The sequence below is a fragment of the Macrobrachium rosenbergii genome, chromosome 42 (assembly GCF_040412425.1).
Source record: "Macrobrachium rosenbergii isolate ZJJX-2024 chromosome 42, ASM4041242v1, whole genome shotgun sequence".
NCBI classification, from domain to species: Eukaryota; Metazoa; Arthropoda; class Malacostraca; order Decapoda; family Palaemonidae; genus Macrobrachium; species Macrobrachium rosenbergii.
The window spans coordinates 25,623,569-25,650,739 of NC_089782.1; the positions used below are offsets into that span (position 1 = coordinate 25,623,569).

Genomic DNA, 27,171 nt, shown 5'->3' on the forward strand with positions numbered 1-27,171 from the left:
CTGAGCCAAGAGGGACTCTTCAATCCTAAAGATAACACAAAATATAAGTTAATAAAAATGGTAAAACAGCACAACAACTCTGGTTAAGGTCATGTACTGGTCACTTTTCTTCAATTAATTTTTAACACACACACAAATGAGATATAAAAAAAGTCAATCATTAATTTCTAACTGTGGTGATATTCATGCTGGCAGTAAGTACCATGCACACATCAGGCCTCAACAGTCACTTGAATATATATAAAATTTAGGAGAAATATTTAACTAGACTACTCTTATGTGTGGTATTTTACAGCTTGGTAAACTCCAGTATAGTACCAATGATTTCTCATTTCATTTTTTTATAACAAACATTTATGGTTTAGAATGATTTTATTAAAGAAAACAAACTAAACAACCCAACAATAAATAAAACTACTAATATTTGACTTTTCTACTATGTAAAACAAACAAAAATTTGAAAGCTCTCACCCTTCAAAAATTCTAACTTCTTAAATAAAGTATCACTTTTTAAATTGCAGTTTATGATTTTTTAATAATGTGCCGAAAACTATGACAGTTCCCTATAGTGCTGGATATGAAAACATATCATCCACAAATTACTGTTACCGATACTTACTGAGAACTGCTAGAACTAAAATATCCTAGCTATTCTTCTAGTCATCACACCTACCAAGAATTTCTCTGACAGCCAGCAATAACACAAAGCATATGCTGTTATTACAAATTACATTTCATAGCTATGGGCCCTCCAACAATGCAAGAAATCTATTTCAAGGGAATGCAGATCTGGAAATTCAAAGGTTAACTGTATTTCTGAAATACTCTCTATATTCCCTTCAATTAACAAGGTGTGCATACACTAAAGGGTTACATACCTATATACAGCCCCTATATGTAAGTATGAAAACAAAACCTTATTTTAAGGAATAGCTAAAAATTCTAGCATATTGTACCACTTGTCTAGTCTTTTAACCATGCAGAAAAATAATCCCATGCTTTCTTATACAGTATTTTGAAATTAAGTTTAGAAATATTAATAAAACTTCAGTCTTGAATAAAAGACACATCCTTTGAAATTTACATCAAATTACCGCAACTAAAAGACAAACAAATGCCATACCCATCAGTTCTATCTTTCTTCAATAAGCTTTTAAATGTAATCAATGATACAGCTATGGTCTGATGCCAACTTTACTGAGAATGCTAACAACTTTCCCTCTCCTTCACAGATTACTAATCACTAACAAGTACCGACCATCCCTGCCCAAGAAAATATGTTAGTTACCATTTCCTAACAAAACGAATAGCAATGTAACTTTCAATTTCACCTGCTAATGAATAGATTGCATTAGTAATACACAAGCAAAATTACATAATCTTTTCAAAGACTTTTTCTCAAAAATATGCTGAACAGTTAATACGTACGGCATTCTCTACCAACGGAAACTGGATCATGAGAGAAGGCCACCAAGGTTATAAGATTTACAGTTACTACTGTACTCAACAGTAAAGGTTTATCTGGGCTCGTGAACCCTACAGCATACAAAACTGATTTCAGAATCTAAGTTTGAAATTGAGAATTAAATACCTATTGCCAATGTCTGACTGTGACAATATTTGCCAAATGCCCTCAATCTTCTTAGTGCATTTTCTTTACAATTTCCACAATTAGCTTTTATCTTTTATTCTGATTGCATAGTTATGTCATTAAATGCAATTTAATTTTAAAAATCTAGTAAAATGCTTCAAAATGTATCTTCCTATAATCCTGTAAACTGCAATTCACCAGAATTATCTGTTTGTAAATTTTATCTTAGCCCTGATTAACAATACTAATAATCATTATATGGTAATCTCATAAAAAATGCAGGATTACAAACTCTTAAAAATTGATGAAACTCATTCCTTCTTTATAGAAAATGGAATAAATAAAAGAAAATTTTCAGGTACTATGTATTCACATGGTAGCAGACCACCTCATGGAAGGAGGATCTCTTACCATGATGAACTCTGCTCACCATATACTCTACATATAGTATCTGAAAATTTTCTTATTTCATTCCATTTTCTCTCAAGAAGGAAATGGGTGCTTTCAAAAAGCTTGTAAGTAAAAAATATTTCTTCAAATACATTTTCAATACTCTTAATAAACTCTAATCCTATATTTAGAAGGGAACTTTCTGGTGGTAATTTTGAGGACATATTTCATCTCTGTAAGCCTTATAATGGATTAAGGGGGATGGGGACCTAAGGTGTTTTCTATAATTGAGAAAGATTAAAATGTTTTCTTTATATCATCTGAGGATACTTGTCTTAATGACAATGCCTTTTAACACTCCACAGTATTAGTATTACAAGTTAGATTAACAAGACTTCCTAATCAAATTCTTACTTTCATAGGGCTCTGCCTAAAGACTTGTTTATAAATGAGAGGTTTAATTGAAGCAAGGTGAAGTTTGAGAGCTAGGTGAGAGAAGCCAAAAGGAACAGATGAAAAGTAAAAGGTAGAGAGTAATGCAGATGGGGCAGAAGGGCAACTGGTACCCCCTACAGATTACTCATACAGACAGTGGGATCCAATCCCACAAATATAAACAAGGTGGGGTTCATAGGGCTCAATACTGCCTGTGTTTATTGGCTTTATCAAAATATGTGCATACTTATAGAAAACATTACTATGTGCCTAAGGTGGATGGAGGAGGTGGTTTATTATAGCAGATATCAATTAAACAAATATTTAGTTAATACTGGAAAAAAGGGACTTGAATTATCAAAATCTGCCTGCAAGAATTGCAGACTTCCACTTTAAGGCCTATCAATACATACTGTCATTAGATTTGTATGATTATCTAGAAGAAGCTCTCCCATTTCTACAACAACAATTGCATTTTGGGAAGAGCAGAATGCTCTGGTACAGAAACACATTCTTGGTGCAAGTAAGCTGACTCTGGTGCATAGACACTGTATCCAATTATTATTGTTAATAATAGCAGTAAATATAATATTAACTTTACTAACTCAAATAACCCATGCTCCAAGAGATCCTGTATCTGTATTCAGAACATTCCAATGATCACTTAATCACATGAGGTCTACTTACAATCACAAAATAGTACTCAGATTATGTACACCCATACTTGAAAAATCTTACATGACACATCCCCCTGCCCCCGTCCCATGCTCTTTCTTTGTTACATAGAGAGAAGTCTGCCAGATCTGCATGCCTTTTTACAACTTGAAAGTTTATTTTTCACATTTTTAATAGTAATGCTTCTTATTATGTCTCTAAAATAAGCTAATGCACTAAATATATATATATATTGTATAAAAACATATAATAAAGGTTATAGCCACTGCTGACATATTAAATGTCCATTAACTGAAGAAAAACAAGAGGGCAAAATCTTCAAATATACTGACAGATAAATTAATTTCTTGGTAGAAAATGCTTTGCAGAATTAATACTCAACATTATCAGTCAAGCCTTTCACTCTTCACATCAAGCAGCAACTGAAAATCTCACATAAAAGTGGATGAAAGTTTCTTACATAAAAAAATTCTTTATGTATTTGTGTAAGCTGTATATACAGTACATACACAAATAATACTGAAACATCCTGATTTTTCCTTATCATAATAAATATATCAACCAGAGCTTTGGATGAATGCAAAGAAGTCTTGACGTATGAATGAAATTCCTTTTGTAAGTGAAATACTGATTTTTAAGCAAAAAGAAAATACCACTGGAACTGATTTACTAGAAGCACTGAATTGGTAAACCACTGACGTTATAAGTATACAGTAATTTAATTTTCATATAAAACTCTAAAAACTTCATTATGGTAATAAAAAATATTAATAGCACCACTGAAGTTTTCTTTAATCAGGAAAAGGTTAAAACGGATAAGCACCACATTTCAGAGAGTGGGAGAAAGAGAGAGAGAGAGCACTTTAAAATACTGAAATATAAGTTGATCATACATTCTAATCATATGCAAACCAAGATAAAATGAAGCATAAAGTATATGAATAATACTGTAAAAAAAAAAAAACTTACCATCAGTTTTGATCTAAATTCTGACACAAGAATACAGAGATGAAAATTTCTGTATGATTTTCCTTTCAACTCTGGTTTAGTGCTTGAATGGCCCATCTTCCAAACATTATCCTAATGCTACCTGATATCGAAATATTTTTTCTACACCTGATGTCATTTAACATCATAGGACTCTCGAGAATGAAATTTACATGTCAACTGATGTCATCAAGACTATAAAGGTTTAATCTGTAGTATTCCTTCCTCAATCTCAATCAAGATCTGAAAACTTTTCCATCAGTTTAAAGTCAGTTTTACCCTGCCTACAAATTTATTATTTGGGTACTAAACATCTTAGGGGTCTTGATTTCTTTCTTGAAAGCTTTGTTAACCTTTGCCTTCTCTTTAATATGTTCTGATGGTTGGCATCATCATATAATGTGAAATAAACATGTTCATAATATCTCAATCATAACATTTGAAAAACATCAACTTATTTCATCTGATACCAACTTGAAGGACTAACACAAATCATCATGGCATGTAGACTAAATCCCGCCCCTCTCCTTATGGTTACACAAAACACAATTCAATAGCACTACTATCCATTTCGGGAACCACAAGTCATTGTTTTCCTCAAATATCTTTCAAACTAATTATTTGATCGAATTGGTATTTTGACATGGTGTACAAGACACCTCCTGCTAATTTTTGGTAATACAGTGCATTATAGTCGCATAAGTCAGCAGATGGGGAGGCCTGGAAAATGGGTTGAGGGAGGGATGAGGAGGGGAAGGAGGAGGGAAGAACAGGATGGGGATAAAGGATGTTCAAATGCATAATTTGGCAATGTGAAGCAACACCATGTAAGTCAGGAGTAAGTGCCTTAACTAAAACCATTTGACAATGCACTATATTACCAAAAATTAGCAGGAGGTGGCTTGTACACTAAGGCAAAGTACCATTTCGATCAAATAACTAGTTTGAAAGATATTTGGGAAAAATTATGACTCATGGTCTCTGAAATGGATAGTAAGTGGTTGCTGCTGGTTAAGTTGCATATGGGAGTGCGAGAAAATGAGAATAGGCAGCAAGGTAATAATCACACAAAATTGTGCTACATCTATAACATCAAAAGAGAATAAAAAAATAAGAGTGTATCTGCAAGTATAAAGTTAGCAGGGATTCCCCCTTTTCAACTGATCTTTCCAGTAAACCTATAAAAAATATTTTAATGGAAAAAGAATCTGAACATTGTAAATAGTGACTTCACTCCAAAACAAACCTCCAATTTACCAATCCTATAATCATTATAATCATGTGCATGGAGATCTAAGAAGAGTACACCAGATTACATCTGGTTCCCTATTTAAATGGCATTTCTGCAATTAGTTCAGAAAAACACACTAAACTTTTAAGCAACATGGCAGTACAAAAGCTAAGAGTGATAATATAATTAATCGGAATTCTCAAGCCATCAATATGCACACAGATTGCAAGCACTTCTCAAAAACATGCAAGCTTAGCACTTACATGGAAATTATTTTCCCATGCTCAAGTTGAGGTTGCATCACCTTAAGAATTAATAGAAATTTCTGGTCTCTCTCTCTCTCTCTCTCTCTCTCTCTCTCTCTCTCTCTCTCTCTCTCTCTCTCTCTCTCTCTCTCTCTCTCTCTCTCTCTCTCTCTCTCTCTCTCTCTCTCTCTCTCTCTCTCTCTCTCTCTCTCTCTCTCTCTCTCTCTCTCTCTCTCTCTCTCTCTCTCTCAACTTTTGACTTTTGGAAATTAATTCTATGAATACAGGCAGTCACCAGTTTATGATGGGTCCGGCTTACGACGTTCCGAGGTTACGATACTTTTCACATATTCATCAGAAATTATTTCCCGGTTTACGACACACGTTCCAGGGTTACGACATGCCGTACGCCGATCCGACAGAAGAAATATGGCTCCAAAACAGCAGAATAATCAAAATTAGGAGGTTTTTTTCATGAAAAACTCAATAAAAATACAGTTTACATCGTTTTCAATACACCCAGAGCATTAAAAGTAAGGTTGTCTTAGGATTTTTGACGATTTTTTGGTTTACGACAATTTTCCATTTACAACACGGCGTAAGAACAGAAACCCCTAGTAAACCAGGGACTGCCTGTATGGCCTTGCCCTTAAAGGTATATAAGTTAACATTCCTGAAATCAAAAATACCATATAAGTCGCGGAAACCTTATTTAAATACTGCATCTTTCTGGGTTTAAGTAATGAAAAGAATAGATATCAGCATTTTCCCCCATTTTACTGACCCAAACACAATATGTTAATGAAGTGTGACAAAGTTTTACTAAAAACCATTACAAAATTTATGTGCAATACATTGCAAACCACTTATTCATGAATTTAAGACTTATTGTTGGTGCAAATTCAGTTATCTCATAGAATAAACTAGTTATTGAGGATCTGGTAAAAAAAGCGAGGTATGACTGCAGGAATCTACAATTGTCAAGAAGTAAGGCTTCGTAATTTACCTACAAAATTAAAAACAATAAATATTCTTAAATGAAAATATCACTTACATAAATTCCTGGTTTATTTATCTTATATACAAATCACTTTACATAACACTGCCTGTGTCAAATATGCTGGTGAATCAACCTAACTTAAGTAACTTATTACCATTTGATGCATGTTCTCAAGTCACAAGGCAATTTAAATGTCAACACTTTTATTTCATATGATTTGATAAAATTTACTTAGCTTGCTTTGGGGTTGGTGGTTATTCTCACCACTTATACTTTTAGCAGGCCCATTTCTCATGGTCTCTGTTCAATTCCAGTATCTACAACTTCTTTTTCTATGATTTTCATGAAACTTAATTGGTAAGTAATTTAGGGTGGGTCAATAATTGCCCCAAATATTTTGACAGCCTATTTTTTCAGCCTAAGGTCCCATTAAAGGTAGACACTTTTTTTTCCTTTTAATGAAACTTTGTAGGTAGGTAGTGCAAGGATTGGTAATTATAAAAAATTTTGTAACTTAAGGATTGGTGATTATTTTCAAAATTTGTTAACTAAGAAATTTTTTTGAGGTCCCACATCAATTCAAAGGCCCAAATTTAATCTCCTGATTTTAAAGAAACTTATTGGATAACTACCTAGGGGGTTGGTGATAATTTTTCAATTTTTAAATTTTTTTTTACAATGACGTATTGTTTTAACAAACACTAAACCATAACATAACCTTTCTCGGTGTGAAATGATTCCAGCCACTCCTATAAAAAAAAAAAGGACCCAAGCCTTTGTTCCTTTGGCCCAGCAGAGAAAGAAGATGCCATTTCTTTGTGGCCATTCCTATGGCCCCGTCGTATTCTGACTAGTTTCTACCAGTCACAGATACATGTTATTGCTTTCAAATTTGAGGGAGTACAGATAACTTTGTTTCAAGTCCTGACTGATGTTGAAAAAGGAATCACTCCAGACAAAACTACACAACAACAGACTTGGAAGCTATTTGGTGAGATGGTTAAAAATCCATTGTACAGTATATCTAGATCTGGTGGGCAATGTGGTTCCTAACCCTTGCTGAATGATAAAACCAAAGTTTACTTATGATATTTTGCCAAACTCAAAAGGAAGAGACTTTCTAATGCTTCTAAGAGACCATGAAGATATTTGCATCCCTGTCACAAAACCATATTATGAAGGAGAGAATCTAAAGTAAGAGAATACCTATCAATGTGGCTACTAAACTAATTTCACCTTCCTAAGATGATTTATTAAACACTGGCTGAGTAGCCCAACTTCCAACTACCACCTGAAGTAGTTACTTCAATTTGGATTATCAACAAAAAAGCTTTAGGCTTTATAAATGAATTATGATTTTTTGAGGGCTTATGATACCCATACATATTAATGCCGTACAGTAACAAGATATTCAGTAGAATTTTGATAACCATACATTATAAATTATTTTCTGAAAGGAATTACGTTCCTACACAAGCTTCTCTTCTCCGTACACTACAGATTTTGTTAATATATATTATTTGAAAATTTAGCAAATTCATCCAATGAAATACCAACAAATTCAAACCACATAACATAATACTGTACTCAACTGCTCACACTTCTACAACACCACAAGATTTCAAGCATTAACATAACAATATTTCATTTAAAAATGACAGATCCTGTCCTTAATAGTACAGCATTTATTCTTTACACTGCAACCACTCTTAACATACCTAATGTGTTGTTTTAAGCTAAACTTACAAAATTAATAAAAAGTAAATAAAAAAGTTCCTCTTCAAACTTTATACCTTTGATTTTCAACTGTTTAAAAATGAAAATGGCATCTTGTAGCTTTTATCACTGCATGAAGCTTTACACCACACACAAGAGACAAAATAATCATGAATGCAATTAGACATGCTGTGTAAACTTTATTCATAAGTTCATTGGGTATAAAAAGTATGAAAAAATCTAAGCCTGCAAGAAATCCCCTTCTATTCCACAGAAAAATTAAAAAAAAATAAAAAAACTCTCAAGAGTGCTTTAAAAGCTTTCAAATATATAATTAGCTTTGCCTTAGCCAAATATGAGAAATGAAGAACAATATAACTGTATGATAAAATAGTGAAATTCAATTAATAATAACAACAAGTAATTAAGCATGAACAGACAGACAGACTACAATCACATTCAGGCTCAACTATGCTGCATTAGTGAATCAGGCAAATACTGGAAAGTCTGTTAATAAATTTAATATCTGTAACAACAATACTCAACCTGACATAAGTGCCATATTTTTCAAGTGCATGTAGACTGAACCATGAGCTAAATATTCCCAAGAGTCAGCCAAAGTGAAAGTAATTGTATTTGTTTAATAAGGAAAAACTTTATCCTCTGATCCAACTAATCCCAGATCCTCATTTCAAATAAGCAGGTTGAAAATTGTTGTGTAAAATATGAGAGAAACCAAAACATAGAGAAAGAAAAGGTCTCTGCCTTACCTTGAAGCGTATAACATCCTCCATACGTGCTGTCTTGCGATCTGCCACGCACGACTGGAAAAAGGAGGGCGCAACCGACACCCCCAGGGCCTCTGAGGTCATCCCGGTTTGTGCTCTACTTGCATTCATGGCAATCACCCTGACAACAGAAGCAAATTTCAAGGCACAATTGACCACAGCTCAAAATAATAACTAAAAGTACATCAATATTTTGAAGCAGAATACATATACATAACTTGTTAAACCATATTTTCCTTCTCAAAAGGACACAAAACTAACCAAAATATAGCTCATTTCCAAAATAGAACATTTTTCAAGCTCACTGGTCCTAAAGGACTTAAGATCATTTCACAATGAGAGCACGGACACAGGGTAGCAAATTCAATGTACATTCAAATCTCAAGGTTAGAATGAAATAGCAATACTTCCTATCTTATCTCTCTACACAAAAAGCTATGATGAATGTATGTGGCAGGGAAAGCTGAGCACACTTAAAAGCTTTAACATACTACCTGGTCCTCAAAAGGTCTACAACCACTCATTACTTTCTTGGCCATTATTATCTTCAATATATTGCAGTGTATTTATAAAGTGATCTTTTATACAAAAAATGTTTTCCATTTCCTTGTTTTAAACTTCTTTCCCCATAACCATATTTATTTTCATTAGCTTACACTCAACTTCTGCATAATATGCATAACACTGTCATATCTAGAATATAATATTCTATTCTATAACTCTACCGCCTTTCTGAAACAAAATTACTTGCTTGTAATGCGAGATACTTCCATATACAGGCAGTCCCCGGTTATTGGTGGGGTTCCGTTTCTGAGGGTGTGATGATAACCGAAAATCGCTGCTAACCAAAAATCGGCAATTTTCGGCGCTTTTTCGGCGATTTTCGGGGGTTATTGGTGCCGAAAAGCGCCGATTTTCGGTTGTCGGCACCTCTGTTAGGTATGTATCGGCACCAATACCCAATTATCAGTGCCGATAAGCAGAAATCGGTGATTTTTGGCGCTGAAAATTGCCGATTTTCGTCGCTAGACAAGCACCATAAAACCGAATCGCCGTTAACCGGGGACTGCCTGTATGTGATATTTATTAAGTGTATAAGCCCCTAAAGCATAAGCTAAAGCAAGAATACATAATTAGCCATGCTGTCAGTCCCAATTCCAATAACACTGTTGCAGAGACTAACCTGAAGGTACCAAAGAGCAGAACTAATAGATGTTGGGTAACCACAGGCATGGATGTAATAAGGTGATGGATCTGGTCGCGCTGTTGCTCTGTGTCAGAGAGCTGGATGATGGAAAAGAGTTCCTGCTCACCCTCCCGCCCAAAGATGCCATCAGGTAGCTTCCGCAGAAATTTTTTTAGTACAGACGCAATTGTGTGAACAGAAAAGTTATCTGAAAAGATACATTTAAGTAAATTTTTACTTTATTGTATAAGTGAATATACTTAGTAGCCAAGACTGAATATGGCTGTTTAACAAAAAAAAAACTCCCAATGATTTTAAAAAATACACAGTTAAATTCTGTTACTAATAAAATGCCTAAATAGATGAGGCATCTCCTCCTTTACCTTCTCTTGAATACTGTATACTGTAATCATATCAAGATGGAATTACCAAAAGACTGACATTAGCGAATACAAAATTAGAAATAATTTATTGCATGTGACAGAAAACACAGCCTCAGCCACAAGAGCCTTCCTTCTGCCCAAGACATTTTACTTCAAGTAATATAACAAAGGCTACAAATTTCATTTACTTGGCTATAATGATGAAATGTAATTCAAAGATTTTTATCATACAAAACTGAAATGGTTTCTGGGTTGGGTGCTTTCAGTTACAGGTATCCTCGACTGATTCAAACATATTTGGCTGTAAATACATATCCCCAACTACAGATAAACATATCTCCATCTGGAAAATGGATACTCCAGTGTCTCTGACTGTATAATTTACTTTCATATGCACAATAGGACATAAGTATTCCTGATTAAAAGTCACATTCTGTTTAATCATTAACATATGTAATCAGATGGTACTTCCATAAGAAATAAGTTACTTCATTTTCTGACATCTGCTGTAAGTCACGTTCATATGACAACAGTCAACATGAGAATGAGATGTCACACTGTCCATTAATGTTGTCTGTCAGCAGCTAATCTCCAATCATCTCCTCCTAATTCTTGGTATTGGTGGATACAGCTAAATAACAGACAGGTAATGGGAGTCCAGCTTAACCCATTCTGACAAAAAAATCTAGCATTTACACCTGCTGCTGATTATAGAGTTCTCCATGGTATCTGTCACCTAAATCACAAACAAGGGCAATACTCAGTTCCTAAGATCTGGCCCAACCTTTTGTGTCTATTGTTACTTCACACAGAAAAGTGTAGGTTACTTCAGTAACCTACACTTTTCTGTGTGAAGTTCCATTTTTTGGCAGTAATCACATTTCTACATTTAAAAGTGTACTTTGAAGTAACACTAATGCTAAATGCCCTTGATGGTACAGACCAAATAGGGTCATTATCAATGCAGTTAAAAGGAAGCACAAAGAAGAGCAAAGAAAAACAATAAAACAGATTCCAAGAAATGATAGAAAATTTTTTACTGACATAAATGTCACTGTGATACAATCTGCTTTTCTTTTTCAAGATTAAGTAATATCCAAATGAACAACCTAAACCACAGTCATGGAACTGGTAACTACTTAACATAATCACTTTAACATAAGAGCATAACTATTACGGAAACCACCCTTTTTAAACTCAAGGAATAACAAACTGCCCAGATACAACTACAGTATATCAAAGTGTAAATGGTACCTAATAGTAGTAACAATGAGACTTTTGTCCAGATTATAGAATGGAGTATTCAAGGGTGGTCCACCCTCTTAGCGATGGCCAATGCTGAGCAAGACAGCCTGTCAAAAACGCCTAGTAAACATTGGTAACTTGCATTCTATACCACAGAGTAACCATTCAGCAACTGAATTGATTAAAACAATCTTACATTCACTGTACCAGCAGATTCAGGAATATTACATGTACATTACATAATAACTACTACTACTACTACGATTATTATTATAATTATTATTACTATTATTATTAATAAGGGTGGCTGTATTATGCAAATTTATCTTATACAGTGTCTTTTCTATTTTCCTTATAATTCGCTTTTCGGGCTCAGCAATGTTAGTCAGCAAATGGCTGATATTCATACTGGAAAAAGGATAGTGTGTGGGATGCGGGAAGTCTTTTATTGAAATATCCAATCAGAAATCCTTCGTCGTCTGGATTCAGGTTCTATTTCAAGTACCTTGAAGACACCAGCATATTTCAGTAATTAACACTAGCATTTTGAATAATGACAAATTTTCACCATCTATATACAGGCAGTCCCCGGTTATCGGCGGGGTTCCGTTTCTGAGGGTGTGATGATAACCGAAAATCGCTGCTAGCCGAAAATCAGTGATTTCAGCACTTTTTTGGTGATTTTCAGGGGTTATCGGCGCCTCTGTTAGGTATGTATCGGCGCCGATAAGAAGAAATCGTCAATTTTCGGCGCCAAAAATTGCCAATTTTCGTCGCTAGACAAGCACCACAAAACCGGATCGCTGTTAAACCGAGCCCGCCATTAACCGGGGACTGCCTGTACAACAGTTATATCTTAATCAAAAACAACAACCAACCTATGTTGACAAGTCGCCCATTCTGCAAGAAATGAATGAGCTTCTTCATGGAACCCTGATGACCGGGGGCACGAAAGACGTCCTTCTTGGTGGGTCCCTCTTTGTTAAGCTTGAGGATGAGCACCAGCAATGGCCCAGGGATGTCATTCTTGCATACCTGCTCTAGCGACACACCAAACTTGACCCTGCCAAGAAAAAACAAAATTGTTATAAAGAATAGTATATAACGAATGAAAAACAGAACACCCATCCAAAATATCTTTTCAAGACATTAACGTTGACTTAGAGGGCTAACTGAGATTGTTTTCATTCCAGTCATTATGGGCACCATTGTCCATAAACAAACCTTACCAAAAGTAAATAATTTTAAATGAAGAAATCTTCCATAAATGCTTAACAATACAGTATATCATGTTAGAAACTATACAAAATAAAATGCACGGCACATACATTTTATGTTATCACTAAACAGACTGAAAGATTGATAGCAGTTATGAATGCAAAGAGGATGCAATTCTTTCCTTGTAATTCACTTTTAACTTTAACTACCGATAATCAATAATAATGAAAAAGATCATTATGATTTAAAATATTAAAAAAATATTGTTGTAACCTATAATATAAACATAACCTTTTAAATACCAATATGTAAATAAGAGATATTTTTTCACATACTAATGCACTATATACAGTATCAATATCCTTGATCAACTGAATTAATAAAGGGCTATAGTGCAGACAGAGAAGGAGAGGACATTTGAATCGACAGCTATAAACATGATATTTACTATACTTGCTCTGTAATGGCGTGCCAGAGAAAGAATTCTCTTCAAACTGGGTCAAAGAAAAAAGTTGTTCCTATACTCTGAGCAAAGAATATATCCAACATCTACATTATATTTACACTTACCTTGTGCACAACTTTCCTAAGTGACCAAACAACACATCTTACCAGGACAAGCAATTAATTTAAAATGGACCAGGATTTCAGTCTAAACTGGTTATCCTTAAAGAGTAAGAAACTTTGCCATGAGTAAGCAATGGATTTTTATTAATAAACAAACCCTTCAGTTACAATAAACTAAACAAACCCTTCAGTTACAATAAACTATGTGAATATATTATGTACAGATTGCTTTTTATATAAAATACAATACTTTGTAAAATCTAAAGTACAGGAAAAATGGACTGCCTCAGTCATTGCTGCATTTCAACATTTCCACAGGTACAGTTTTAATTTTGCATTATTTTCTTAGCAACTGTTTATTATAATCTATTAATGCTACTTGTATTTCGTGAAGCCTCTAATCTCTTTCTGTAAGTCATACAGGAAGTAACTAGTTCTGAAGCAGTTTGACTGGATCTATGACATTCAAAGTTGTCATAATTACAAATCTGACCCCAAAATCTACTCTATATGCATGAGAACAGCTATGGTCAATGACTTGGTTTAATTTCTGTTTGACCACATCTACCTTCACGTATGTCTATGCCTGGCGATCTCATCATATATGTTTTTTTTTTTTTTATTCCAGATCAGCTGCAGTTTCCTCACAAGATTCAGGTCTATGCTTTTCTTTTAAACATACAATGAAGTGCATTATAATTTTCTAAGAATAACTTTCACAAGTTAACTTGAAACTCATCACGCTGAAAAGCAATGCAGTGTTCCACTCACTGCATTGGTGACTTTCAAGAAAAATTCAACCTGAAACTTCTTAAAAGTAAAATTACAGTAATGTTCTACATTCAAGGAGTCTATAACCTTATATTTACACATGAAGCTAAAGCACTTATAACAGAGTTTCAAGAAAACACTTTAAAACTTTCACCATAAAAATTACTTTTTAAACATTCTAAAATCCAACGCTATTAACATCAGGTAGTGGACAATATATGGTTTGCTTTATTGCTGACTTATTCAATGATTCAGTTACTGAAAAGACTGAAATTACCAACCATTTACCAATACATTGCAACCATATATTGATAATTCCACCTAACTACAGTACATTAACTATAATATGAATGTCTAATACCTCTGAAAATACACGATCAGACTACATGAGACTACAGTATGTGAAATTCAATATATACACATAAAATGATTACCATACCTACAGCAGTGTTGAAGAAGTGCAGAAGCAAGTGTATCTTAGCTGACCATAAACGACAAACTGATGATACACATGAACGACACGAATATGCACTGTACTGAACTCTAAATGACTGTACTTTACTTATATATATGATCCATCATCACCATCATTAGTCTTGTTTATGCAAGACACTCTTACCACAGCATTAATTAGTTTATCCTCTGTTAACCATTAACTGCCAAAGCCCTCCATGGCAAAAAGCTTTCTGGTCATCAAACATGCATCCCTTAACCAGTCACAGGGATAATAATTCAACTGGATTTAATATAAATCAACATGCCCCAAACTTTAATTTGCATATACAAGTCATGCTATGAGGAATACAAGGGATATATATATGACTTAAAATGTTTGATGTTTGTCCTCTCCGCATACAGTGAATTATGACTGAATACAGGGGAATCATGGTAATCATCATGCACTTCATGTTATTCACCGGGCCGAATCTGGCTCAAGTCATTCTATTTGTATGATCTTGAAAAGCATAACATTCAGGTTATTAAGTCATTCACCGCATCATAAATATGAAAGTCATACCACTGAATGGGAGTCATAAATTGAAGGACTTCTTATTGACTATGTTCAAGGGCAGGAAAAAACAGTTGTCTAGTTAATGTGTGCATGTGCGCAAGTATTTTCAAAGTCAAAATTTTCTGCCACTATTATCTGTTATGCTACTTGCCTAAAACCCCAGTAGTTTACCACCATCATACAGATCTATTTCATAATTCATGCCCAATACAATATTCACGATATAAAGTACAAGATCTGCAAAAGAAAGAAAAATGCACCACAAGTTTTTCAACCACTTCCCACCACCATTATCATAAGCATGTCCAAGAGAGCACTTATTTCTATACAGGATATATAAAAAAAAAGTGCAGGTAAGCCAAGAGGCATGAATAGGGCAGTGTACATATTAGGGTGCATTTTCATAACAAAATACAAAACGTCTTGGTAGTACCTGCCGATGGTCCAGTATGGGGGATAAGGATGGGTGCAAGGGGAGCAGGGAATGGGGGGATCAGACGGAGGACACCAATGATCCCCCCCACCTCCCCTATGTAACATCATCTTCATTCAGAATGGATTTCTTCACCTCAAGTCTCTCATCAATTTTCCCTCGTCACTTGCTTTCTTTCTGTAGCAATTATGTTCACTTTCTGCTTAAACATGCCATAATCACTTAGGCCATAATGTTCCTTCTTAACTTGGTTTTTACAACTAAAACACAGTATTTTTCAGATGAGTATTTCCTGTTGCTGAGTCTCTCTCATAAACCAAGGGTGCTTGTGCATCAAACTCTTCCACTTATTATCATACAGGTCACATCTCTCTACACAATGGTCATAAAACTTCCTGAGAAACTGATACAAAAAAAAGTTAACTTAAAAAATTAAAAGGAAAATAAGAAAAGCTCACACAATTATAGTGCAACAAAAAAAAATTTTCAAAGTGCTATCCAAAAAAATCTGTTAGTGCCACAATAAAAAATAAACATTTAAAAGCATGTAAAACTTAAAAATCAGACCTTTCCTAACATAAAAATACTAACTTCACTGACGAATATTACCACGCATAACAGTCACTAAGCTGCAAAAGATGTTAATGCTTGGTACCTGGAAATCATTGTCTTACAGCTAAAAGCCTAAATGGGAGTGTATACAGTATTATGAATAAAGTAATGCAGCTGTAATTAACTGTGAAAACAAACATCTAGCTACCAAATAGTGTGGTAAAAGCAGAGTGTTTTTCTTACTCAAAACATACAACCTATTTGGTAAGAGAGACGTGAAATGTCTTAGGTCTCAACCAGTTCTGCCACTTTGTAGTTCCAAGTCATGTGTTTAGGCTTTGCCCGAAGGACTTGCTGAAATTAAGACTGTAATGCCTTGTAAATTTTCACAAGAACAACTCATGTCAGTTTACTGATCACCTGAGTTAGCGCTCAAACAAAACTGATTGTGAAAAGTTCCATCTCATAGAAGTTAGGTAAATGAATTTTCTTTCTTTACTAAAAAATAAAACTGCTTTCAAAACCAAGGTTAAAAATGTCCACATTCTCTTTAATAAAGTATGCATGAAATTTCTGCCATCTCTTAAATACAATATATTAATCCTGAAAAAAGGGACATTATTATTTCCACACAAAATACTAAACACCCATGAAGGAGGCAATTCGAAAAGGGAAGTCACAAGCAAATTTGCAGAAATGCAAGAGTTGTAACAGAAAACCTTGAACATAGATGAGTAATGTTTCACAAATGAAAAAGAGAACATTTAAGAAAAATTACTGGAATATATAGTTCAAGTTATCATTTGCACCTTAATCACTAAAGCATTTGTTTGGGCTGTAACAATGATGAGTAAGACTTTGGTGTGCCAAGTTTTTTTCTTTTTCTCTCCCTGTAAAAACAGCCAAGATGTGTGAAATCGCAGTATTTACAGAGACAGTCAGTGGGTCATCTTGAAAAATCAAGTACCATGAGAAAATTACGATTTACAATCAAGAAGGATGGCATAATAGATCAAATAAGGAATACATACATGATCAGAACTAAACCTCTTTTAATTACATAGGCCTACAATAGAACTTTTCAGATGAATTACAGGATGAATGTAGGGGGAGCAATTGTCTATTTTTCAAGTCACTTCTTATGGATAAAAACAGCTTAATGTTGAAATACATTTATCTGTACTTTATGATGAATTGGTGATTAAAAAGGTACCTGTCTTCACTGATGTAGAGGGAAAGACACCTCCAGTCTCATGAGTGGCAACGTTATCATTTTTTTTTTAAATGAAGTATAATTTAGCAAAAAAGAGCAACATGAGGGACCCAACCTTTCAGAGTGTTAAGTGTTACTCTAAGACAGACTAGAAGTCATGTTTAGAAGACTGGAGGTCCTCATTGTACAAGTCTGCCCGCCATACTAGGAAAGGGGAGAGGTGGATGAGGTCTGAGGATCAAGTTGCATTTGGTGTTGGGTACCACACATTCCACGGTCCGTTACCCTCCCCCTGCTATCAACCAACCCCCCCCCCCCACCCCCTACCCAACAAAACCCCAGGTCTCGCAAAATAAATAGAAAAAAAAAACTTTCTGCACACCAAACCATGGAACTTATTTGTCATTACTGCAGTCCATACTAATCTAATGAGCAAATCACGCCACTGAAATCTTCCCATTATACATGTTTATCAAATTACCCAATGCAGTTTTCTAAGTATTTTCATAACTGATCACACTAATCCTAATTATATTCGCAGAAAAGGCTAATGTCTATACCTTTCCTAATGGCAAATATTAGCCATTTCCTTAAAACTTTCTATCGTCATATTTCTGGCAAGATGAAAAATGTAAACGGCAATACCATCTGGATGTCATTTACTGGGAAAAGCAAACACCCACCACCATCAATCAGACACCGACATCATCACACCTAAGCAAACTTACCGCTCGATTTGCGTTCTTTTCCACCGCATGGACTTGATCCTACGAAACATCATCGAATCCTCCATTCGCAGTTTCCCATAATCAGAGAACCAAGCTCACTGGGACTCGCTCTGCCAATTGTAATGAACACTAAAGTAATTGTCACTCAACGTCGGGTACCCACGATATTCACCTTCGACTGAATTCACATAAAGTACACGTAAAAACTTAACTTTCTTAAAATTCGCCCAATAATCAGCAAGCCATACAAGGTCATTGTTAAGTGACTTCACACTTTTAAAAGCAATGCGTTAGACGTTAATTAAACAACAGCTACGCGAACCTCGGCAAAATAACCCAACGAGAAGACGGCAAAACAATGTGTACGCAAGTCATGTACTGTAGTCAACAAAAAACAAGCATTGTTAACTTTAGTCTAAGAGGTAACCGTCCTTATCAGGATTTAAACTGATAAGAGAAGACTACGCTGAACTCCGTTAAAGACAGTATACACAAAAGATCGGTTTCCCGTTCCCCTGGCCTCGCTCTCTCTCTCTCTCTCTCTCTCTCTCTCTCTCTCTCTCATTTCAACTTCTAAAAACGAAAAGGGCGATCAAATTTACCACTTAATGTTGAAACACAAAATCATAACATAAACAAAATATCACAAAAGCATCTGATTAACACTTCTTATCAAGTACATGAATTAACGACAGACATGAATCAATGACAAAGGCTGTTTCGCCTCCGTTCGCGTTGTAAATAAAGCGTAACGTTAAATGAAGATAACGCTATCAGGCCCACTTTCACCACAAAAGCATAAGTGTGACTCTACTGCCAGTAAGAGATAAAAGACCGAGTAATCAGGCGGATATTACGAAAGATAAAGATGAGTTAACCTTCCATTAAAAAAAAAAGTAGACAGTAACCATATATGCGGAAGGGGAGCGGAACCTCCTGTTCAAATGTTTGTTTTACTTCTGAATTTATAATACATACTGGGTTCCCGAAGAACTTCCACACAATAATAATAATAATAATAATAATAATAATAATAATAATAATAATAATAATAAATAATAATAATAATAATAATTAATCCGACCAATAATGTTTAACAAAACTGCAGTATTACAATAACGTCAAGTTGTTTTCATTAAATACTAAGTTCCAGGAATTTTCAGGAAATGACAAACCCACACATGAGATTAATACCAAAGAACAAAATGTGTTTCATTCATTCTACGTAAAACGGTCACATGAGCGTAAATAGTCATACGCATCCAAAGCTGAGTTTCAGTTTCCAAGATAAACACTTCCTGTTCGTCGTCATCGGAACTTGATGAGTCAAAGTTGATGTGGCGAATAATTAGCCAGCAAACTAGAGGAACCAAATTTTAACCACAGTCATTTTACAATGACGCTCGAGTAATAGCTGATCATTTTCATTTGTATGTACGTAGGTCAAGAAATACTTGAACGAGCATACTGTAAAAATATTAAATAAAAATTACGTCACTGGTGAATCAGATTATTGTAATGGTAAAACTAAATCCCCACTGCCCTGCAGACAATAATTTCACTTGACTATCTAATTTCTCCATATAGTTCTATTAGGGCCTACCGAATCACGAATAGAAGATTAATAAGTCTAGTGCAATTTAAAAGAATAAGGCAGGTACTGGCTGACTATCAAGGCAATAATCGTATACATAATATGTCAACGTTTCAGGCGATCAAAAATGGAAGTCAAAGATACCCCACAAGATGTTGAATGGCTTCAAACCTAGGACATTTATACATTACTAGTGAACCACAGTGCTGCACCATGATTCCCACCGCCAGTCTGTTTAACAAATTACCACAAGAAGTCAAATCCAAACACAACAGGCTCACATTAAAGGCTGAAAACGATAGTGACACTCTTACACCAGTGAAGGCAGGATTCGTTTACATACGAGTACATACTAAACTTACATGCTCGGACTTTTGAGGTGCGGCCCCAAGGATTCTTGTTCGAATCATGACCGGCGCAGAAGCCCTTATCACAGTTTCCTTTGGGTTTAAGTTATTCCCGAGGGATAGTGAATTCCATATTCAGCGTTATTTGTGGAAAAATAAAGGTCACGCGTGTGTAAGAGACAAAAATTCTATTGGGAAACTATCGTATTTCCAAGGTTTGGTAAATAAACGACCGAGTAGAAAAAAAAAATAAAACCTACAGTATATACGAGCCTTTCAGTCGAGAAACATGCCAAGCGCCATCCTGGGCCAAAGTATTTTTTAATTTAATTTATTATATTTTAAAAATGTCATTTGACATGTTTCTCGACTGAAAAGCTCATCATATGTACAACGATCGGAACTTTCCGAACACTGAAAACTAAGCTAAGTAGGTAACTCAATCATTTAAATTAGAAAAAAATGCATTTGCCGTGTTTGAAAAACTGAGGTGATGTAGGAATGACTCGTGTATAAAGTGAGCCAAAGAGCAAGACGATCAAATACATATAGAGAAAAAATCTGAATACAAAAATGGAAGGATTACACCAACGTAAACACCAGGCCTTCATGACCTGGACGTGACACCAGACCTCGAGGAAGGGCGCATACAAAACCTAACGCTGAAGGGCCCTTTCCGATCTTCTGAGAATTCTTTTGTGATCTGGGTTGGAAAGACAATATAATCTATATCTCAACGAGGCTCCCTTCTCTTCCAGGTCCGATGTAATTCTCTCTCTCCTCTCTCTCTCTCTCTCTCTCTCTCTCTCTCTCTCTCTCTCTCTCTCTCTCTCTCTCTCTTTTCAAGAGCCATCCTACGTAACACCTGCCCCTCCCCCTGACAAGAAAAAAAAAAATTTAAATCTCGAAACCTGAAGAAGACAAATCTGAACACAAGCGAAAGGCTGCATCATCACAATTAAGATCCTTGTTATTCCTTGACTCAGCTGGGATAAGCAGGTCAATCAATGTTTGGACAAACGCTTCCCTTCCTACCAACCCATCAAAGACACACTCATCGTCAGCAGAAGGCTGTCATCAGCCGGGAACAGACAGGCAGACAGAGATAAGCAGGCTACCGGATTCACGAGAAACCTAAATGCTACCAGGTGCGAAGCATCACAATGAGCGAGGTGGATTGTGCGGATTATGACAAGCTAAGATAACCGAAATGGTATAGATGGACAAAAGAAGGAATGGGGCCGATTGATGAACGGATGGGGACCTCAAAATAGAACAGGAATGAATGGAATGGAATGGACTGGAATACGGAATTTAGTCAAATGCCAAGCACAAGGACCTATGAGGTCATTCAGCGCTGGAAAGGAAACAGAGTAGATAGGTCTGAAAGGTGTAACAGGAAGAAAACATAGTAGTTGCACTATGAAATAGTTGTTAAGAAAGGGTGGATTGTAAGGTAAAAGAAAGATAAGAACGGAGGTACAGTAAAAGGAATGAAAGGCGTTGCAGCTAGGGGCCGAAGAGACGCTGCAAAATACCTTTAGTAATGCCTACAGTGCACCCAGTGAGGTGCATTAACCCCCTACGGGAAAACAGGAATGAAGATCACGATGAGAGAGAGAGAGAGAGAGAGAGAGAGAGAGAGAGAGAGAGAGAGAGATAAGTACAGATATCCTTTCAAACATCGCGGATGAAGCCCGGGTAAAAAGGCCATAAAGCTGCTCAGGTGGCCTCCTGGCGAGACAGCCTTAGTGAACACAATCACCGGAAAACCAGAGTGACCATAGACAGCCTAGAGCAATGGACAAACCACACGACATTCAAATCGTTTTATGGATTACATTGAACAATTACCTCACAGCAACTATGGACCAAGCTACTGAGTAACCCATCTTAGACTGGATGGACCTGCGTCTACACCCAAGCTACTGCGTAATCCATTTTAAGAGACCGGATGGATTAACCGCCTTAATGTATAAATGTTTTTAATACTGCTTAAATCCTGGGGATTACATAGATATTATATTCATAAATCCTTGCAACATGCAACTGAAAGTTGAAGACTTGTTCTTTGCTATAAAGGCTTTCCCCTGGAGGTCTACAAAGACAGAACACCATGACGTCCAGAGATATTTAACAAGAACAAAACTGAACACGAAACGCGTACACTGAGGGAAGCGTGTGAATGCACTTTCTTCGCTCCTAGTTAAGAGTTAAGTGACAGTTAAGAAGAGAAAAGAAAGAACCAATCACCAAACAACTCCATTCACAAAGGCCATTTGTTCGTTCTTTGGTCCTTCGCAGAGACAGAGGAAGAGCTGGGTGGTTCCGTCTCTTCAGCTGTCAGAAAACGATACGGACTTCTGATACTTCTTCTATTATTATCATTATTAGGTTTTGAATCAAAGGTACACAAGAACAACGTCGAGTTAAAGAAGATGGACAGCTAGCTGGAAGGAGAGCAAAGAAAATGGATGTAGAGTAAACGGTAGAAATGAATGCAGCGGGGAATCTTTGTTGTCATCTACAGTGTGCCGCAAAGGGCCCACATCAAAGAAGGCATACGCCAAACTTCTAAATCCCTGAGTAATTTAACTTCTGAGTACATCTCACATAAGTGAGAGTATCCTCCAGCATGTACAGACCATCAACTAATTACTAATTATACTCTTGTATTCTCTCGCAAACTGTTCTTCACGACTTGGACATAAGCAGCCTTGTGATCTTCACGAATCTACTTGAATGGAGAAACTTTCTACCAGCCACTCTCAGCTGGTGTGTCTACAACCATAGACTCAACTTCAATAAAGAAAGAAAGTACTATTTATGTAATAAACTTCAATAAAGAAAGAAAATACTATTTATGTAATAAAGTTTATAACTGCTAAAATCAACAGAGGCACAATGGAAGTCAACGTGCCTCAAGTGTCCAAACTCTAATGAAAATCAAACCTTATTGATAAGGCTTACATCATGACCATAAGACCCTGCAAACACTTATTAGCATATCCTTAAAACTATACCTGACCATTCATTTTCCACTCTACTGAAGTAAAGACATGACCTTGAGACACACACACACACACACACACACACACAATATCCAGCCAGTACCATAACGTCGACGGCGTATTACGTACAAAGAACAATCGATGGAATACCAACAACAAAGAAGCGGATTCTGTCAACGTTCTCTTCATCAAGAACTCATCCCAGCCAGCATTCCAATGGTGATTTAAACGCATAGCACAACGCAATACTTGAAAACTGTCTCGCTTGAGCAAAATCGCTTCAGATTAAAATTAATGAATACTAACTCCATAATTACCCCCGATAAATGTGTTTCCCAGCATATCTCGCCAATGTAAAGCCTGACCTAGATGCCGCCAATTTAAAGAAAAATAATAAAGAATCAGTCGTATCCCAAGCATTAAGAAGACAAATTCATATGCATAAAACCAACACACAGAGAGAGAGAGAGAGAGAGAGACACGTGCCAGTGAATACTCGAATCAAATCGTAGTAGGCTTGCCTTCCGCAGGCAGACAGGTATGAAGAGAACTGTGTCAGAATGTAAAGGAGTGGTAGGGATGCAGCTAAGTATTTTATCCCTTTTCTTCAGTAAGTGGCGCCTTTGTTGCGCCTCTCTGCGTGGGGCCAATGAACAGTTACCTGGCATTGTCGAGGTGCGAACAGAGAGCGGGAGGTATTACATCCGGGGAACTTGCTAGCGATAAATAGGCGTGAAAAATGATAGGCTAACGACATTGCACGTAACGTTATACACCTCTCTCTCTCTCTCTCTCTAATCAACTTTCTGAGAGATTTGGACGAGTTGGGCCCACTCGACTGCTCTCTAGCGTTGGCACCTGCGAGGAAAAGGAAAGGCCAGGTACACTGGGACACGTCCATCATTCCCACCTTATCTAATCAGCCTTAATCACTGAGGTAATCACGACAATGGAGTGAGACACGCTATGAGAATATGAGCTCATAGACCTCGTCAATAGATACAGGATGATCATGACAGGTGACGAGCATACGAACGGACACGATCGTTCATGCGCGCGCTCGATCGCGTGCACACGCACTGACACACACACCCACATTCCCTTCATTCTCCGAGATTTACGACTTCCTGGCCCTCAATTAAAGGCTGGAGTGGCACCGTTACTCTTATTAAGAAAGACGTCGTCAGCTTTATCTCATCGAGGAAGAGGAGGTCCTTCTCCCCTTCCTCTCGAGAGAATAAAAAAAAAAATTCTTCCTCATTTTTGAAGGAGCAAAGGGGCTCCTCCCTTCACACCTTTAAGAAGGAAACTTCTTCCCCTCCCCCTGAGGAAAAGCTCCGTCTTCTCCCCACCCTCCGAAGACAACTAAAACTAGTTCAAGTCGTCCTTGAGTTGGATTGAAGTCTACCCACCTCCCTCATCCCCTCTAAATGCCGTCGCACAGCATCCACTCGATCCCCACCAGAATTCCCCAGAACAAACATTACACAGCCTTCCTTGGGGGATCGAATTCATCTGTCTATAACAAACGGAAGTGGTAAATGGTCTCAGGAGAGAGAGAGAGAGAGAGAGAGAGAGAGAGAGAGAGAGAGAGAGAGAGAGAGAGAGAGAGAGAGAGTTGTCTCAGGTGGCTGACCATATCACGCACGACCGGGGGAAGAAAAAATGAATGCAGTGTTCAAGAACACTATGTGAGTGTGTGTGTTTGTGGGCGTTATTCCCACACAAAGAGCGAGGTGTTGCGTCCATTCATGCAAGAGACCAATCAAGTGTACCTGAAGGTGAAAGCATTCATACTGTAAGTACGCCACTACCGGAAACCGATGTCAGAACTATGCAGTGCTCACAAGATGCGGCGAAGGAAAAAAATGAAAGAGGTGGTTCAAACGCTACGGACCTCCTTAGAATCGAAAACCCCGTCTTAGCAGACATCGCGAATACCCGCCTAATCGAAAAAAAAACCTGGAACTTTTGAAGCGTGGACCACCTAAATAACTTCCACGGGATGAGGAAACTGCAATCGAGTGTTCAACATGTATGAAAAGGGAATTAGTTCCCTGCTTTTTAAACTTTAAACAGCAGAATCTACAATGAGGTTCAAAAACCAAAATACGAGCATAAATACACCAGGGATTCGAAATTTAAGGTGATACACAGTTAATCAAAAAGAATTCCATCGGAACTTCTGGACTTGGCCAATTGAGATTCCAAGACGACCCGAGACACACAAAAATATTCAGACGAACTCGAGCTTAAAATAACCAGGCGGTGGCATTGAAACTTGACAGACTCAAATAATGACACAGATTCAAGGATACGTAAAGGTTTGACGATTTTAACCATCAAGTTATTCGGGTAACTCCAGATAAGCGACGATTTCTGGTTATCAGGTGCTACGGCCATTTTCCTATGAGAAATTACCAAAATTTCAAAGACCTTCAAAGGCGTGACTTCCACACCACGAGAGGAAATAATAGCTCTACCCTTGAGAAAAAATTACAATAACCTACGTGTTGTACTTTTTGACCATGAAATAAATTACTGTTTCCTTACTTTCCAAGGAGGGAGAGAATTTTACCTAGAGAGAGAGAGAGAGAGAGAGAGAGAGAGAGAGAGAGAGAGAGAGAGAGAGAGAGAGAGAGAGAGAGAGAGAGAGAGAGAGAACCACCAACTCAACTTTGAACATGTGATGTTTATAACTACACAAAACTTGAACCAGTTAGTTAAAATAATGTGTTGAAAAATAACATGTCCATGCATTTCTTATATAACCGTATTTATATTTTACCCTAAAGCAATTCTCCCTGTATTCTATACTTTGCTTGCCTTTTAATCCATTTATTTATCAATTTTTCTTCTCTAATAGCTGATCTGTTCTTTCCCTATTCCCTGTTACCTTCTATTACTTCTTTCAAAAAGAACACCATATTCTTTGGAAGCTTGAATTTCAAGTCAATGGCCCCAATGGGCTAGTTCCACTTCAACAGGGTTCGTCTTCTGAATAATAATAATAATAATAATAATAATAATAATAATAATAATAATAATAATAATAATAATAATAATAGATCAGTTCGCCTCTTCAGCCTGAAGAGGCCAACTAATCAAGTTGGCGAAAGCTTCCTGTATGTAGCAATATACATACACACATACATACATACTATTGCGGACTTTATTTTTCCAATAATAACAATAATAATTACCTATGGCGACTAAGAGCGCCATATTAATAATTACCCCATAAAAAGAAATTATTAAAAAATATGTGGAACACCCCTGAGAATATATCTGAGTCCAAGAGCTAGGTGGGGTGAAGCAAAGAAGGATCCAATTTTGGTGGGTTAGCATCTTCAACTCTTCGGGGACGCCGTGTATGCAATATGCTTTCCAAAGATGTGACCTCGAGACGAGATGGAAAAGCCGAGCTGTTAAAATATGAACTTCTGATCTTTTTAGTTTTCTGTAAAAGAAAACTATTGTGCCGACTTTGTCTGTCCGTCCGCACTTTATTCTGTCCGCACTTTTTCTGTCCACCCTCAGATCTTAAAAGCTACTGAGGTAGAGGGCTGCAAATTGGTATGTTGACCATCCAACCCCAATTCATCAAAACATACCAAATTGAAGCCCTTTAGCCTCAGTAGTTTTTATTTTATTTAAGGTTAAAGTTAGCCATAATCGTGTGTCCAACAACGATACAGGACAGGCCACCACCGGGCCTTGAGTAAAGTATGGGCCGCGGCTCAAACACAATTATGCCGAGACCACCGAAAGTTAGATCTATTTTTGGTGGCCTTGACTATACGATGTACAAAAAACTAAATCGCGCCGAAGAAACTTCGGCGCATTTTTTACT

General features: G+C 36.5%; 1 protein-coding gene across 50 annotated transcripts in view; it reads right to left on the reverse strand.

Annotated features, from left to right (window-relative positions):
• RhoGAP71E (Rho GTPase activating protein at 71E) overlaps positions 1–27,171 on the reverse strand; it is a 113,639-nt gene that overhangs the window by 40,976 nt on the left and 45,492 nt on the right. For 33 of the 50 annotated variants that reach the window (XR_010849918.1, XR_010849917.1, XR_010849916.1 and 30 more), the window contains 4 exons: positions 15,874–16,276; positions 12,751–12,935; positions 10,242–10,452; positions 9,041–9,179 (listed from right to left, as the gene is read on the reverse strand). Coding sequence is in view for 44 of the 50 variants with exons in the window: in XM_067085870.1 (XP_066941971.1) it covers positions 9,041–9,179; positions 10,242–10,452; positions 12,751–12,935; positions 15,874–15,989 (651 nt within the window). In the remaining 6 variants the exon portion in view is untranslated. Of the gene's footprint in view, positions 1–9,040; positions 9,180–10,241; positions 10,453–12,750; positions 12,936–15,873; positions 16,277–18,366; positions 18,763–27,171 lie in introns of those variants that run through there. The other 17 variants (XM_067085875.1, XM_067085853.1, XM_067085866.1 and 14 more) reach the window with 4 other exon arrangements.